The sequence below is a fragment of the Selaginella moellendorffii genome, unplaced genomic scaffold (genome assembly GCF_000143415.4).
Source record: "Selaginella moellendorffii unplaced genomic scaffold, v1.0 SELMOscaffold_56, whole genome shotgun sequence".
NCBI lineage: Eukaryota > Viridiplantae > Streptophyta > Lycopodiopsida > Selaginellales > Selaginellaceae > Selaginella > Selaginella moellendorffii.
In genome coordinates, this window is record NW_003314317.1 from 844,884 (window position 1) to 858,680 (window position 13,797).

The 13,797-nt window shown below is 46.9% G+C and overlaps 4 protein-coding genes and 2 long non-coding RNA genes across 6 annotated transcripts; 4 read left to right on the forward strand and 2 right to left on the reverse strand.

Moving 5' to 3' along the window:
* The first annotated feature begins 1,836 nt into the window (after positions 1–1,836).
* On the forward strand, positions 1,837–2,654 carry LOC9654141. The gene is made up of 2 exons (XM_024688038.1): positions 1,837–2,131; positions 2,196–2,654. The coding sequence occupies exons 1-2, from the start codon at positions 1,837–1,839 to the stop codon at positions 2,450–2,452; spliced, it is 552 nt and encodes a 183-aa protein (XP_024543806.1). The 3' UTR covers positions 2,453–2,654.
* A 2,599-nt stretch (positions 2,655–5,253) lies between these two features.
* LOC9654142 (U-box domain-containing protein 51) lies at positions 5,254–9,236 on the forward strand. Its single transcript, XM_024688010.1, has 11 exons — positions 5,254–5,839; positions 6,010–6,107; positions 6,261–6,379; positions 6,536–6,669; positions 6,739–7,548; positions 7,607–7,858; positions 7,919–8,082; positions 8,130–8,209; positions 8,279–8,426; positions 8,495–8,644; positions 8,712–9,236. The coding sequence occupies exons 1-11, from the start codon at positions 5,674–5,676 to the stop codon at positions 8,982–8,984; spliced, it is 2,394 nt and encodes a 797-aa protein (XP_024543778.1). The 5' UTR covers positions 5,254–5,673; the 3' UTR covers positions 8,985–9,236.
* LOC112350947 lies at positions 5,787–6,830 on the reverse strand. The gene is made up of 5 exons (XR_002993944.1): positions 6,721–6,830; positions 6,480–6,630; positions 6,190–6,429; positions 5,964–6,091; positions 5,787–5,896 (listed from the first exon to the last, which is right to left on the reverse strand). It is a non-coding gene; the product is annotated as an uncharacterized LOC112350947 (long non-coding RNA).
* LOC112350949 lies at positions 8,099–8,545 on the reverse strand. Its single transcript, XR_002993945.1, has 3 exons — positions 8,447–8,545; positions 8,232–8,367; positions 8,099–8,182 (listed from the first exon to the last, which is right to left on the reverse strand). It is a non-coding gene; the product is annotated as an uncharacterized LOC112350949 (long non-coding RNA).
* Positions 9,237–9,240: 4 nt separating the features above from the next.
* Positions 9,241–10,371, forward strand: LOC112350969 (G-type lectin S-receptor-like serine/threonine-protein kinase SD2-5). Its single transcript, XM_024688039.1, has one exon. It carries the CDS (start codon positions 9,241–9,243, stop codon positions 10,369–10,371), a length of 1,131 nt encoding a protein of 376 aa, XP_024543807.1.
* A 737-nt stretch (positions 10,372–11,108) lies between these two features.
* Positions 11,109–13,716, forward strand: LOC112350946 (L-type lectin-domain containing receptor kinase VIII.1-like). The gene has a single exon (XM_024688011.1). It carries the CDS (start codon positions 11,597–11,599, stop codon positions 13,658–13,660), a length of 2,064 nt encoding a protein of 687 aa, XP_024543779.1. The 5' UTR covers positions 11,109–11,596; the 3' UTR covers positions 13,661–13,716.
* Positions 13,717–13,797: the final 81 nt, after the last annotated feature.

A 13,797-nucleotide genomic window follows, 5' to 3' on the forward strand; every position in this document is an offset into this window, starting at 1 on the left:
AAAAGCTTTGAGTGTTATATATACGAAAATAGGTATATTATTTGGGGTTATATTTGGACTGTCGTAAACCCTTGCTTATATACAAAAATGGATTAATTAAATTCAATCTTAAATGGACAATCTATATGCTATAATACTTTTATTATTTAGGCAAGGTTATATATATATATATATATATATATATATATATATTCAGACCTTACATTACTACAATTTTATGTATCCTTTAAGTAGATAAATTAAGGTTTACTGAAGCTTTTTAATTTTATATTGATCCCAAGCGTATGGTAGATCACTGATTGTCATGCCATACCAGTTTCTTCATCAGAATTAGTTTAATTTTAATTTACTTTAAGTTAATTTTAAAAGCCATGCTATAATACCAAATTTTACTCTTTTGAACTTGTTAGCTATCACATTCAAAATTTAATACAAATTATATTCATTAATTATAAAATTAAAATAGGAAAAGCATGAAGTAATACAAATGTTTTTGGTTTGCTTAAGTGAATTGGCAATGAGTATACTTAGAATTTAGTATATTCTACCATCTAAGATATTATATACATGTTTATATAAACACCCCCAAATATATTCTAACATATTCTACAATCTAATGGCTGATATACATTTAGATTATCTAGTGTTTATTAGAATAAAAATATTTATAATTTATCAATTTTCTTGAACAAATTGTAAGCTTTCTTGTGGGTAATGCAAAATTCAAAGCTTGGTAGGGAAGCTCCCTCTTCACCATCAGTGAGGAGTACTGTAAGTTTGCAGCTTTTTATGTAGCCTTTCTATGAAGGATGTAAATGCAATATTTGTGGACATTCTAAACTAAATTAGCATCTTCTTATATGCAAAGTAAACAATTTTCAAAATTCAATTTTTTTTTACTATTATATGCTTTGAGGCCATCTAACAATTCCTCTAGACTCTTTCACTTTCTCTATCTTCATGATTTCTTTTGTAGATTCAGATTTTCCTAATATCTTCTTTAGTGCCCAAGATCAGTGTATTCTCAAGATAATTATTATAAACTATGTATCTTTTGAATTTAAAATTATATAAAAAGATTCAAGTAATTATAAAAATTACTTATCAATTTCTAGACTTAAGTATATTTCAAGGCTATAAACAGTTTTAGATCTTGATAATAGAATAATCTACATAATTTATATAATTGGTACAAAAACACTAACCAAGCGTCACACAGAAAAGTTTTTGAATTAATACCTGCACTCCACTTTATTATTTTTATTTAATGAAATTGACTATTACTACTTATAAATTTGAAAATATTCTAATATTTCATAGTTTTCTATACATAATTTTTTTTAATCTACTAAAGCTGTTTTTTGGTTTGCTTAAGCAAACATGTAGTGAATATACTTAGAATATTGAATTTTTTTTCTTCCATCTAAAAACTTAGATTAATTTTATGTTTATAAATTATAAAACCAAAGTTTTGTGTTTTATTATAAACATCTAAGTTGCAACTTCCATGACACTAGCATGGCCAACTTGTAGCCCCCATGTCCTCAAACAACCCTAGCCACCATCACGGCTAGGCCTACCTTCTCAAGCTTTACTACTGAATGGTTTGTGGACAGGTTACTAACCATTGATTGCTTTTCTTTTTTAAAATCTGTTGGCTGGTGGTGCACCAAGATTACAGCCCAATCTCACAATGAAGGAACTATTACCTCATCCCATATCCTATTTATAATAGATTCAAAATTATAAATAATCTACTTACCGCCCCCGCCTTGCTTCCTCCTCGTCGGGCTCCTTGCAATAGTGGCGAAACGGAACTAACAAGCCACGCTCTTTATGCCAAGAGCTGGGATCAAGTTCGTCATTCGGATGATCCCACTCAACGATGACCTCTGCATTGGCCCTGTGGATGCGTTGTCGTGGCAGTATGACGTGGCAGATTTGACAACGTGGAGGATGACGCAATTAAGAACCAGCGCAGGAGTTCTTCGGGGTACGTTTGTAGCCGTCATCAAGCCTAGCAGCCTGGGTGGATCTGAGAGCAGCTGCATTTCAAAGTGCGTGGGCCGCAACATCGAAGCTACCGGGATTGTGAGCAAAGCCCTCTTCAACGCTGCCGCCAAGAGAGTGAGTGAGTCATGCTCTTTCTCTCGATCCAATCCGTTTTGCCTTTATCTCCGATCCTTGGTCTTTAGACATTCCAACAAGTATAAATGTGCCAGTCGTGGTTTCGGATGGTGTGCAAGGAGAGAGCGTCGGTGATCTAGGACGAGCTCTTCCGGACGAGGACTTCCACCAGGCGGTGGTGCTCGTCTTTGCCAACAAGCAGGATGCTATGGCTCCCGCGGTGCATCCAGCAAGCAAAGAGGGAAACAAGTTAACTCGGAAAAGCCAGTTTGTGGATTCAAAATCCGTGCTTCGCTCGAAGAACAACGTGAATTTCAGGGGGTAACCAACAAAGACGACGAGTATCCTTGTTGTCCGGGGGAACTACGCAAGCGCCATCCGGCCATCCCCTACAGGGATGGAGTAGAGGAAATCAGACGTGCGCTCCATCGCTTGCACTTACTGCCTTAGCCGCGAAATGAGACACCGCCATAGCAAACCCTATGCCGAAGTTCCTCCTTTCTTTTAATAAGATCGTGCTTGGCTAACCTTTGTTCTTGCGGAGATTCTTCTTACTACCGCGATTTCAACTTCTCTTTCGAACTGCTTTTTGCTTTTTTTCTCACAGATGCCAGGAGTGCCAGGGAGTCACGTACTGCCGAGGAGCACGATATTGGAATCGCCGTGATCTGCTCTAACTTACACTCTTTCTGTGAAGCGGCCGATTTCATGGAGCAGCCAGGCCTCTCGCAAGAAACCTACGAGAGGCTACGGGAATGCTGCATCTTCAAGCCTGTGTTTGCGTCCCCCCGTGGTTATCGTGTACATCATGCGGGGGAGTGGCGTCGGCATTGTATTAGCAAGATCATACGCTGCAAGAGTGCAGTGAACATCATCGCCGGAAAGACATGGCCAGAGCGACGTTCTTCAAGGGAAGAGTGAGTGAGAAGTTTCTTCTTTCGTCTCGTTTCACCAAGTTTTTCTTTAAATGCTTTGTTCACCAGCATCGTTCAAGACCCCGGAGCATAAGATCTTCCCATCCGTGGCGCCAGCGACGAAAGGTATATCAGCCTCTAGATCACCTTCGCTGATAACAAGCTGAATGTTGCAGGTCACGGATTAATCGAAGCCTTCGTCTCACGTGTACTTGCGAGTCCGCACAAAACTATATCGTACAAGTTTGCGCTGCTAGGTACCAAAGGTCGTGCTGATCCCCCAGTCTGTTACGACCTTGATCCCCAGTCGGCTCCTGTTGCGAGAGCATTGACATTGACCACTGTTTTCCAGGTATGCTCTCTTCCACGCACTGCAAACTAAGTTTTCACTCGCTCTTATCACAGGGTCTCGAAGACAGTACATGTCGTTGACAGGTTTGCTGTCCCTCTTAATGCGTAGATTTCATGAACTTCGTGCATCCTCTTCAGAGACGAGCACTTTGCCAATCCGCAGTACGAGCTCACCATGGACAAGCAGCGCCTAGGGGCACTGTGTGACTGCTGCAGGGGCAAGCCTTTCTTCGGCCTGGAGTGCAACTATTGGACCGAACGCATCCTTTGGTCGAAGGGCGACCTGTGGTGCGCGGATTTCGTCATGAGTTACCTCTGCAAGAGCCCGGAGATGGTGGACAGAATCATTTCCGGGGACGTCCCTCTGCATGGCCAGCCCTTTACCGAGCTGTTTCCAGGTCTGTTTTTTTTGTTCGACACGGATTGCAGATGCAAGATTCTACAAGAGGTTTAAGAAAAGAAAGGTTTGAGAGAGGGAGTTGAGTTGATTTGATTTACAGGCTGACCAAGAAGCTTGTCCTTGGTGCATGCAGTGAGGGTGTATGAGGAAGAGGACTTACCTCCCGGCTCAGAGCAATGCAGGCCCAATCTTCGAGAAGCTCCGAGGCCGGCCTGTTTTTGCACCCGACATCGACGACGAGGATGGGGAGGAGCTGACACGGGAGTGGGTGGAAGCTGGCACTGAGTTTGTGCTTGCGGACCTGGGCTCGTCAAGTTGCAGGACAAATCTTTGAGAGCTTCCAGATCAGTGGCAACGTTCCGCTGGATGGCCCAAGCCCGCCCATGCCATGCTATTGCAACGACGAGACGCGCTGGGAGAGGCATGCTTTTGCGGAGAAAGAGACGTATGGGCGGGGATGGTGCCGGAGTGGCTGGTGTGGATGACGGACGAGGAGTACCTCGAGCGCGTGAGGGCGGCGGCTTATCCACTTGCTGTGCTCGTCGTTCCGGATGGTTATTACGGTTGCCGCATGTATTACAATGCCAAGCATTGTGGTGTCATTGGTGGCATGTTGTCCGGGTTACTGGATTGTACCGATCATGATTGCGTGTGCGCTATACTGAATCGTGGAAATGACCGGTTTATTCCTCGGTGGGTAGAATAATCACCCGCAGAAAACGAAACGAAATATAAAAACGAAAGAGCTATCACGCGCGAGGTATATTCTGGCTACCGATAGCTGTTTCATTTTTATATTTCGTTTTCGTTATCTGCACCCACCGAGGAATAAACCGGTTCGAACCGAAAGAGCATTCATGCGCGAGGAACTACCGCCAATGTTTTGTTTTTTCTTTACCCTTTTTTTCTGGTCTCGTCACTAAACACACCGTAAAGGGATGGCCGATTTCAAGCTCCTTGAAGCACAAAGGAAGAATTCTTTTTGTCGGTATGAAGCTGAGCTCCGAGTGCCGCAGAGAAAGCGTTCGCCATCGAATTTCTGTTGCTTGTGGACTAAGTTAAAGAAAAGTTGACGCGAGTAGAACTGGGAATGTTCTAAATCTCGTAGTTGTAACACCACACATATAAGAAAAGCTGACTGTGACTAGTGTATATCCATGAACTTTGAATTATTTGTTTCTAAAGGACTGGACTAAGTCAAGTCAATCTTATTTTATTGATTAGAAAATGTAGCAATCCAAAGACAAGACTCCCCAAGGTTAGATCCAACGAATCTTTGTCCTTTTTACCCAACTTCTCTTTGCCTTGGAAGAATGGAAAAGCAAACCTTTGCAACCAACCAGACCTGCCGAGGGAATCGAACCGGTGACCCGTCAATTCCTCGCTCCAGGCATTATTCTAGTTTTCCATTAATGCGCTAATTAAGCAGCGTTACATTAAAATTAATCACAGTTACTTGAAGAAAGAAAGAGAACCGCCAAGAAAGGGAGCTGCGCGAGCGCGCTCAATTAGAAATTTAGATTGGAATCGTTTCTGGGCATGGTTGTTGGATCGGTTTAAAATCGCCTATCGCTCTCTTCAATCGCTCGCTCGCTCCACAGATTTCGAGTCGAGAGCTATAGCTGAAAGAAAGCGACCCAGCAACGAGCGAGCGTCCGTTTTTTTTTCCCTTTTCCCTCCTTGGCCGCTCGTTTTTGGGGCCAGATTTGATCGCCCTTGTGAGCGCTTTCTCGTGATCCCATCGGTGAGGTGATGAATTCGCTGCGATCGGTGGAAGAAAAGAGAGAAGAGTAAAGAAGGGAGAATTTGCGAGGAGCGACTCGCAATGTGGCCGATTTCTTCCAGAGGAAGAAGAAGAAGAACAAGGTGGTGGTAAGGAAAATGGCGAAGATTTCTTCTTCTTCTTCACCCGCAAAGCGAATTCTTCTCGTTGGTATGAAGCTGAGCTCCGAGTGCCGTGAGCGCCTGACATGGATAGTCGCAAGGCTCACGATCCCGGGAGATCACGTCATTGCTGTTCATGTCCTCCAATCTTCCTCCTCTACCGGTAAGCAAACTTCCATTTTTCTTCCGTTTTTCAATCTCAAACTTCTTCGTGGCTCATCTGAAAGAGAGCTCACGTTAGATAGATCTCCTGCCTTTCTGCAAAGACAGAGCTTTCCTTCACATACCTTTTTCATACGAAAAACCCTGTAAAACTTTGTAACGTTTTGGCAGCACTGTCTTCGGAGCTGGATCCGGCCACCAGAAAGGAACTGGACGAGACCTTTCAAGGTGTTTTAGGAGTGTACCAGGGCCTCTGTACGCTCAAGCAGGTAATCACTCGTCAGCAACAAAAAAAAATCAGAGAAACAAAAGCTGCTGCTAGCTCTAGAAAATGCGATCATACATACGTACCTCACACCAAAATTTTAATGGTTCTTCTTTCCTCACTCTTGTCTTTGCTGCTTTTGCTTTGTGTGTCGCAGATCAAGTTGGACATTAAAGTGGTTGTTGGAGCCAGTGTTAAAGAGTGCCTGGTGGATGCTGCCAAGTTGGAGGACGCTACGAAATTGATCCTCGGTACCAGCAGATTTGTGCCGACTGGGTAAGCGACCACTCCCATTTAACACGCGTTGACGGGAAGCTTCCATCCATCTAGAGAGTTTAGCTTCGTTACAACTTCAAAGCTTGAATCGCTTACTTACGAGTGGTTTTCTTCTTTGCTTCTTCTGCTGTTTTGGTTTTGTCGTGTGCGGTTTAGTTTGTCCACATCCCTCGCAAAATACTGTTTGAAGAGGCTCCCAAGCAGCTGCTCAGTCACGATAATTGACCGAGGGAAAGTGATATTCGAGAGGCCTGGATATCGCAGCAGCAGCAGCAGCAGCAACAACACTGGTAAGTTGCAATTCTAAAGAGAGAGAGAGAGAGAGAAGATAGTGGTTTTACCGCGGTTCTTCATTCCAGGGAAAGAAGTAAGCTCCTGCGCACAAACATGCACGCCTAGTGTTCTTCAAAGAGGAATCATGAAGCGCCTGAGCTGCAGCAGCAGTCACCACCAAGCTTCGGAATTCGATACCAGTGGCACTGATAATGACTCGCCTGGCGGGAGCAACGACAACAATCCAGGCTCCTCAAACTCTGGTCGCAGCAGCGTTGTGTTGGAGGCCAACTTGTCCGACTCCGACAGATCCTTCTCAGCTTCTCCTGTCAGCGTTCTTCACCCCAACACGGACGAGTTCAAGCCCCCGGAATCGAAAGAGAGCCAAGAGCACCTGTCGAGCTCGCAAGGGAGTTCGATGACCTGTGAAGATGGGAAAGCCTTGCAGGGATGGCCACTTCGCGCATTTCCTCTGGACAAAGTTGTTTCTTCGCCGTCGAGAGAGCCCGAGGAGAGGGAGCTGTCCGTAGTTAACTGGGCCTTACAGCTTCCAAACAGGTCCCAGAGGCGACGCCAGGCGCTCGAGTGTTCCTCCGCCAGAGACAGTGTTTCGTCGTCCAGCAGTGAGTTTGGATGCGAACAGAAACTCTTGTCCAAGTGCAGGAGTGCTCCTCCACCGCGGGAAAGATCTCTTCTTCTCGAGTGTCTTCGGCAGGAAGTCGCGGCTCCTTTTGAGCAGGAAGAGGCGAGCAAGCTCAACGACGAGAAACCAGCAGACACGGCTTCATCATTGTCATTGAGCCAGCGGCTGCAACTTCTCTACACGAAGAACACCTCTGCGGCAGTAAAATTCGATGCGGAGGAGCTGCTGAAAGCCACCAGCAATTTATCATCAAGTAAGCTATCCATGCTCGAACAACAGTCTCTTACCGGTCTTTTGCTTCTCTTGTCTAGAAAACTTGGTCGGAAGAGGTGGCTGTAGTCAAGTTTTTAAAGGAACTCTGGCAAATGGTCAAGCAATTGCTGTCAAATGCTTGAATGAAGTCACGGCTGACTCAGAAGGCGAGCTGGTTACAGAGGTTGAGATATTGAGCAGCTTGAGACATAGGAACGTTATTTCCTTACTTGGTTACTGCGCCAACTCCAAAAAACGTATGCTGGTGTACAACTTTGCCGCAAATGGGAACTTGGAACAGTGCTTGCATGGTACGTGTTCCTCTTGAGTCTCGCTCGCTAATCGTCAAGTCTCCCTTTGGTCTGGATCAGGAGAAAACTCGAAAACGTCTTTTCTGGACTGGCCTTCGCGGAGAAAGATTGCAATTGGTGCTGCAGAAGGACTCGAGTATCTCCACGACGGATGCCCGAGGCCTGTCATTCACAGGGACGTGAAGTCGTCAAACATTCTTCTTTCGTCGACCAACGAAGCTCTGGTAATAACTAACTTGCCTGAAGAGAAAAAAAACTAACTTGTTCGCAGATCTCGGACTTTGGACTTGCAAAATGGGCACCGACAACAACTTCTCACATAACCTGTACAGACGTCGTAGGAACTTTCGGGTATGAAACGCTGAAAACTCACCTCATTTATTCCTCTACCTCGTTGAAAATCCTCACTTCCGTTTACAGATATCTAGCGCCCGAGTACTTCATGTTTGGAAAGCTCAACGAGAAGACGGACGTGTACTCGTTCGGCGTTGTTCTTCTGGAGCTCATCACTGGAAAGCACCCGATCAACGCGTCAAATCAAAAGGGTCAAGAAAACTTGATAAAATGGGTAATGCCACCTCAACCTACCTGTCGAAATCACGTATTCGAATAAGTTTGGCGTCTTGTCTCTTTCAGGGACGACCTCTTCTCGAGAGTGGAAATCTGGAGAAGCTGGTAGATCCGAGACTTCATGATGACTACGATGTCCAGCATATGAAACTTATGGTCCTGGCAGCAGCCTTGTGCCTTCGACAGTCACCTCAACACAGACCGCGAATGCGCAGAGTAAGTTTCGCCAACAACGATATTTTCCGGTGTCTTAACAGGTGTGTGTGTGTGCGTGGTCTTAAAGATATCGAGGTTGCTGAGCGGTGACGAAGAAAACAGCCTCCTGTGGGCCAACCGCGAGTTAAAGCTTTGCAAAGGCGAAGAGCAGCACTGCATAGATGAGGATTACGCACGGCCTTCCACATCCGACTGTGAGGTAAGGACTCACCTTGCGCTGGCCATGCTCGGAGTCGAGGACGATGTCGCATCCGAGTGCGATCAAAGCAGTAGCAGCATGGATTTCGTGAGTTCCAGGAAGAGCCTCGAAGATTACTTTGGTGGTCGATGTAGCCAGTAGCTTAGCTGCGATTTTTTTTCGTGAGGAAACCAGAGAAGAGTGAGCTGGAGTGACACTTGAGTAGAGAATAGAATAGCCTACCGCTTGGTCGTGGTCGCACGCCTTACAAACACGATGTCCGCGGCTATGCTTTGTCAGCTCCGTCATCTCCCCGACGCTCTAGTTCTCGGACAAACTCCTGACAGCAATTTCAATGCTGGAATGTTGGATAAGAGATGACTCTCCGTGAACAGTACCTGAGATTTTGGGGGATGAGATGTCGCTGATCACAATTTTCAGGTGGCTCAAGAAGCTGCTTCACTACGATAACAAGGAAGAAGAACAACGCCCCCGCGAGGAAGATGAAGATTGCACTTCCATCTTGGCAGACGCAGCATCACAGCAGTTTTCGTTTCCAAGGAAGTTCAGTTACGACGAGATCCAAGCTGCAACGAGTAAGTTTGTCAGAAAGCACAATCCAGGAAATGGTAAAGTTGCTTACTTCGAAGGCAGACTCCGCAGCTCTGGAAAGAGAGTAGTTGTGAAGAAGGTCGAGGCAAGTCGACGGTTGAGCAAGGAGGACTTCATGGAAGAAGTGACGAAAATGTCCAGCATCCAGCACCGCAATTTGGTGGAGCTTCAAGGTTTCTGCCTGCTCCGGTCCAGCTTCTTCCTCGTCTACTCCGACTACATGTACAGCAGGACGCCCCTGGATAAGCTTCTCTTCGGCAACAGTGACGATGCCCTCCGTTGGACCTCCAGGTTGCAAATTGTTGTTGATGTTGCAAAAGGACTCGCTTGCCTTCACTCAAACAACGTCCTCCACCTGGACTTGAAGTCCGAGAACGTCCACCTAGACAGCAACTTTCGAGCAAAGATCTCCGACTTTGGATTCTCCAGCCTTGCCGCAGAAAAGACGACGATGACTGTACGAGGCACCCCCGGCTACATGGCACCCGAATGGCTCCAGATGAGAGTGAGCGAGAAGACGGATGTGTACAGCTTTGGAATCCTCGTGCTCGAAGTCGTGAGTGGAAAGAAGACGATCCACTACGAAAAACAGATGCTCAGACACCTGGGAACCTGGGCCTTTCAAGTTGCTCACAGAGGCCGCCTCTTCGAGATGGTGGACACCAAAATACTCCCGGAGGTCTCGTCCCACAGCCGGCAGATGAAAAACCTCCTCAAAATCGGGCTTTGGTGCATTCAAGCCGACGCGAGGATCCGGCCCTCCATGTCGAGTGCCGTCAAGATGCTGGAAGAAGGACGCAGCATCATCGATCCGCCTCTGCCTCCTCTACCACGGGAAGATGCATCCATAGACATGGACTTCTCGCTGAGCGTGGTTATGGAGATGATGCAGCACCGTCAAGACTACGGGAAAAAGAGCAGCTTCTTCAGAAAGTAGAGAATGGGGTGGCAAACCTACGTACTAGTGCGTCCATCGGTCGCTTGTACAGGCATCAACCTCAGGCTCAGCTGCAAGAGCTCAAGTTCTAAGTCATAAGCATGTATAAAAAAGCGAAGTTGTAGTAAGGCTTACCAGTGAGCGTGAAAGGAGAGCTTTCTGTATAGCAGCATAAGAGACTCAAGCTTGTCTTTTGCTTTCGATCCATAGCTCCAATTCGTAACCCCCTCTCGCCTCGCATGATGTCGAGCAATTCACGCGACCAAAAGAATCAGCGAGCTCCATCTCTACGAGAAAGCGTACGCAAAACTACTAGCCCCGTACCATTTTCTTTCTTAGAATCCGCGTTACACCGAACTTCCCAGATTCGAACGCTAGAATTTTCATGACCGCATTCCAAAATCCCAGCATCCACACGCCCACATTTCAAGCAGAGGCTCCCGCTGAGCGCAGCGATCCCTCCCGCGCCTCTTCCCTGTGCCGCTATCGCTCACCCTATCGAGAGAGCGCCATCGCTAAACCCTAGAAACCCTCTAAACCTCGAGCAATATAAAAAAAAAAACCATTTAATGGATATGGTCTAAAGAATTTCCAGAAAGATCTTTTCGTTTCTCCTACGGCATAGTACCACACTCGATGATTTCACGTGAAGCGAATATACTCGCTTTTCTTTGCTTCTTTGTTTTGCGTATCCCCGTTCTTCGTCTGGGATGTTCTAAACCAAAAAAAAAGCCAAGAAAACCACGAGAGAATCAAGTCAATAACATTGACGTGTTAGATCCAAATCCAAGCAAGCTCTTCCAAGAAATGTACCTCCCAAGTCGCTGCCATGAAAGCCAGTCCCCCGTACCGCAAAAAAACTCTAAACAAATCCCTCCACCAAAAAGCTGTCTAGGCCGCTGTGGATGAGCTCGAAACCATTCATCCTGAGAGAGAGAGAGAGAGAGAGAGAGAGAGAACGTAATGCTTTCCTCCGCAGCCTCCCGGGACCGAGTGCTCTACAGCCTCAGCAAAATTGACAAGTATGCCGAGCTCGCAAAATCCCAGAAAGCTAGAGCTCCATCCTCCAAAACCTTGTTTCACACCAGCCCCTGGAGCTAACTGGTCGTCTTTGCTCTGATCATCGTCCCCTTTTCCTCTGTTCTATCCTCTCCATACTTTTCTCCACCATGATTGTTAATCCCCTTCGCGGCTATGCCTTGATAAGCCGCAGCTACGAGTGTCTATGGCTTCTTCTTCTTCGTTTGCTTTCTCTTCTTCGTCTTCTCTGCTAGAACTTGTAGCAACTATCCTGCTTGGTTTCCTCTTCACCTCTTCCATCGGCAACCACATCTCTCCCGGCCTGGAAACGCTCGTTAGCTTCACCTTCGATCCTCCCTTCACCAACAATCGTTACCTCAACGTGGAAGGAAACGCGTCCAAGACGACCGAGGACGTCGAGCTCACCACGAACTCGGTGGATGTTGTCATCGGCAACAGCGCTGGCAGGGCCTACTACGTCGATCCCATCCAGTTTCTCGACCCCGACGACAGCTCCACCTGCGTCTCCTTCAGCTCCATCTTCACTTTCAAGCTCGTCCAGTTCAACAACTCGTCCTATCGTCCCGGAGATGGAATGGCCTTCATGATCGTCTCGGATCCACAGTTGCCGCTTAACAGCGCCGGAGCTTATCTCGGTCTCACAAACGCCTCCCTGGATGGAGACTCCAGGAACCATTTCCTGGCCGTGGAGTTCGACACCTTTCAGGACAGCAGCGCTGGAGATCCCGCACGCGACCATATTGGAGTGAACATAAATGGCATCCGGTCAGTCGATGTCTTCAAACTGGAAGGTGAACTCACAAACCTTCTTCGTAGCAATTCCACGCTCACTGCTTGGGTTGAGTATGAAAGCTCGCAGCAGCTGCTTGAAATCAGAGTCAGCACTCTGTCTCAGAGACCACGTCTTCCCCTCCTGAAATACCAGGTAGAACTCGCAGGAATTGTCCAAGAAAAAATGTACGTCGGCTTCTCTGCAGCCACAAGCCTCAATTACGAGCTTCACAAGATCCTGACATGGAAATTCTCGACTTACATAAACAGCAGCGCAACCAACGGCAGCACGGATCCAAATTCTGCGTATCTGCCGGAGAACAAATCGACAGGATGCAACAAGTGGATCTGCAAGAAAATGGCCATCATCCTTTTACCATCCATAGGTCTGCTTTTCCTCGCTACGGTAGTGCTGCTCTTTTGTTTCTGGATATCAAACGGTAAGCCGAGTAAGAACTTCACAAGCTTGCCGTCAACAGTACAGTACTTCACCTTGAAGCAGCTGAGTGCAGCTACAAGAAGCTTCAGCAGGAAAGAAATGATCGGAAGCGGTGGCTTCGGCAAAGTCTACAAAGGCATTCTTCCCAAAGATGGCACTCTCGTTGCGGTGAAACTGCTCTCGGAGGCTTCGCTGCAGAGCGAGAGGCAATTCCTAGCAGAATTATCTGTGATCGGAAGGCTGCAACACAGAAACCTGGTGAGCCTCAAAGGGTGGTGTCATGACAAGGGGAAGCTCTTACTTGTTTACGAGTTCATGCCGAATGGAAGCCTCGACAAGCACCTGTTTTCAGCCGACATAACTCTTCTTTGGCAGCAGCGTTTCCACATTCTCAAAGGCGTTGGTGAAGCTCTCACTTTCCTACACGATGGATGGGAGCAACGAGTGATTCACAGGGACGTCAAAGCCGCAAACGTGCTCTTGGACAGCAAGTTCACGGCAAGGCTGGGGGACTTCGGTCTGGCTCGGCTCATGGAACACAGCAGAGGTCCGCAAACAATGACAAAGGCTGGAACGACAGGCTACATAGCTCCGGAGCTGGCTTACACCGGGAGAGCCACCGAGAAGTCAGATGTGTACAGTTTCGGAATTCTTGCATTGGAAGTGGTGTCTGGACGACGAGCACTCGACTTAGACTTTGAGTTCGACAAAGAAGGAGTCTTGCTGCTTGACTGGATATGGCAAATGCACGAGAGGGGGAGACTGATGGAGGTGGTGGACGCGAAGCTACAGGATGACTTCGACGTAGAACAGGTGACCGTGGTGCTTTACATGGCTTTGCAGTGCTGCCATCCGGATGCAAACGACAGACCGACCATGCGCAAGTGTTGCCAAATGCTTACCGGCGATGCTGCCCCTCTAACTCCTCACGCCTCAAGGCCTATGACTCTGTATTACTATCCGGACACGCCAGTAATCCCTTCCAGCTGCTCAACCTCAGAGTACCCGTTCAGCTCCTCACAACAGCAACCCCTGTAAAAACTCGATCAAGCAAGCTGTCAAAACGAAAGATATCAAAGAAGTTACCTTGTAGAGAAAGCCAGTGATGATAAGTCCAAAGCTAAGTCACAAATACAAAAGCAGAAATAGAAAAAACATCGACCAATGATTACGTA

Coding starts and splice junctions, on each gene's coding strand:
- LOC9654141 (XM_024688038.1), top strand. CDS start 1,837: ATGCCAAGAGCTGGGATCAAGTTCGTCATTCGGATGATCCCACTCAAC. Junction 2,132..2,195: donor CGCTGCCGCCAAGAGAGTGA/GTGAGTCATGCT, acceptor CTTGGTCTTTAG/ACATTCCAACAAGTATAAAT.
- LOC9654142 (XM_024688010.1), top strand. CDS start 5,674: ATGGCGAAGATTTCTTCTTCTTCTTCACCCGCAAAGCGAATTCTTCTC. Junction 5,840..6,009: donor CCAATCTTCCTCCTCTACCG/GTAAGCAAACTT, acceptor ACGTTTTGGCAG/CACTGTCTTCGGAGCTGGAT. Junction 8,427..8,494: donor AAGAAAACTTGATAAAATGG/GTAATGCCACCT, acceptor TGTCTCTTTCAG/GGACGACCTCTTCTCGAGAG.
- LOC112350969 (XM_024688039.1), top strand. CDS start 9,241: ATGTCGCTGATCACAATTTTCAGGTGGCTCAAGAAGCTGCTTCACTAC.
- LOC112350946 (XM_024688011.1), top strand. CDS start 11,597: ATGGCTTCTTCTTCTTCGTTTGCTTTCTCTTCTTCGTCTTCTCTGCTA.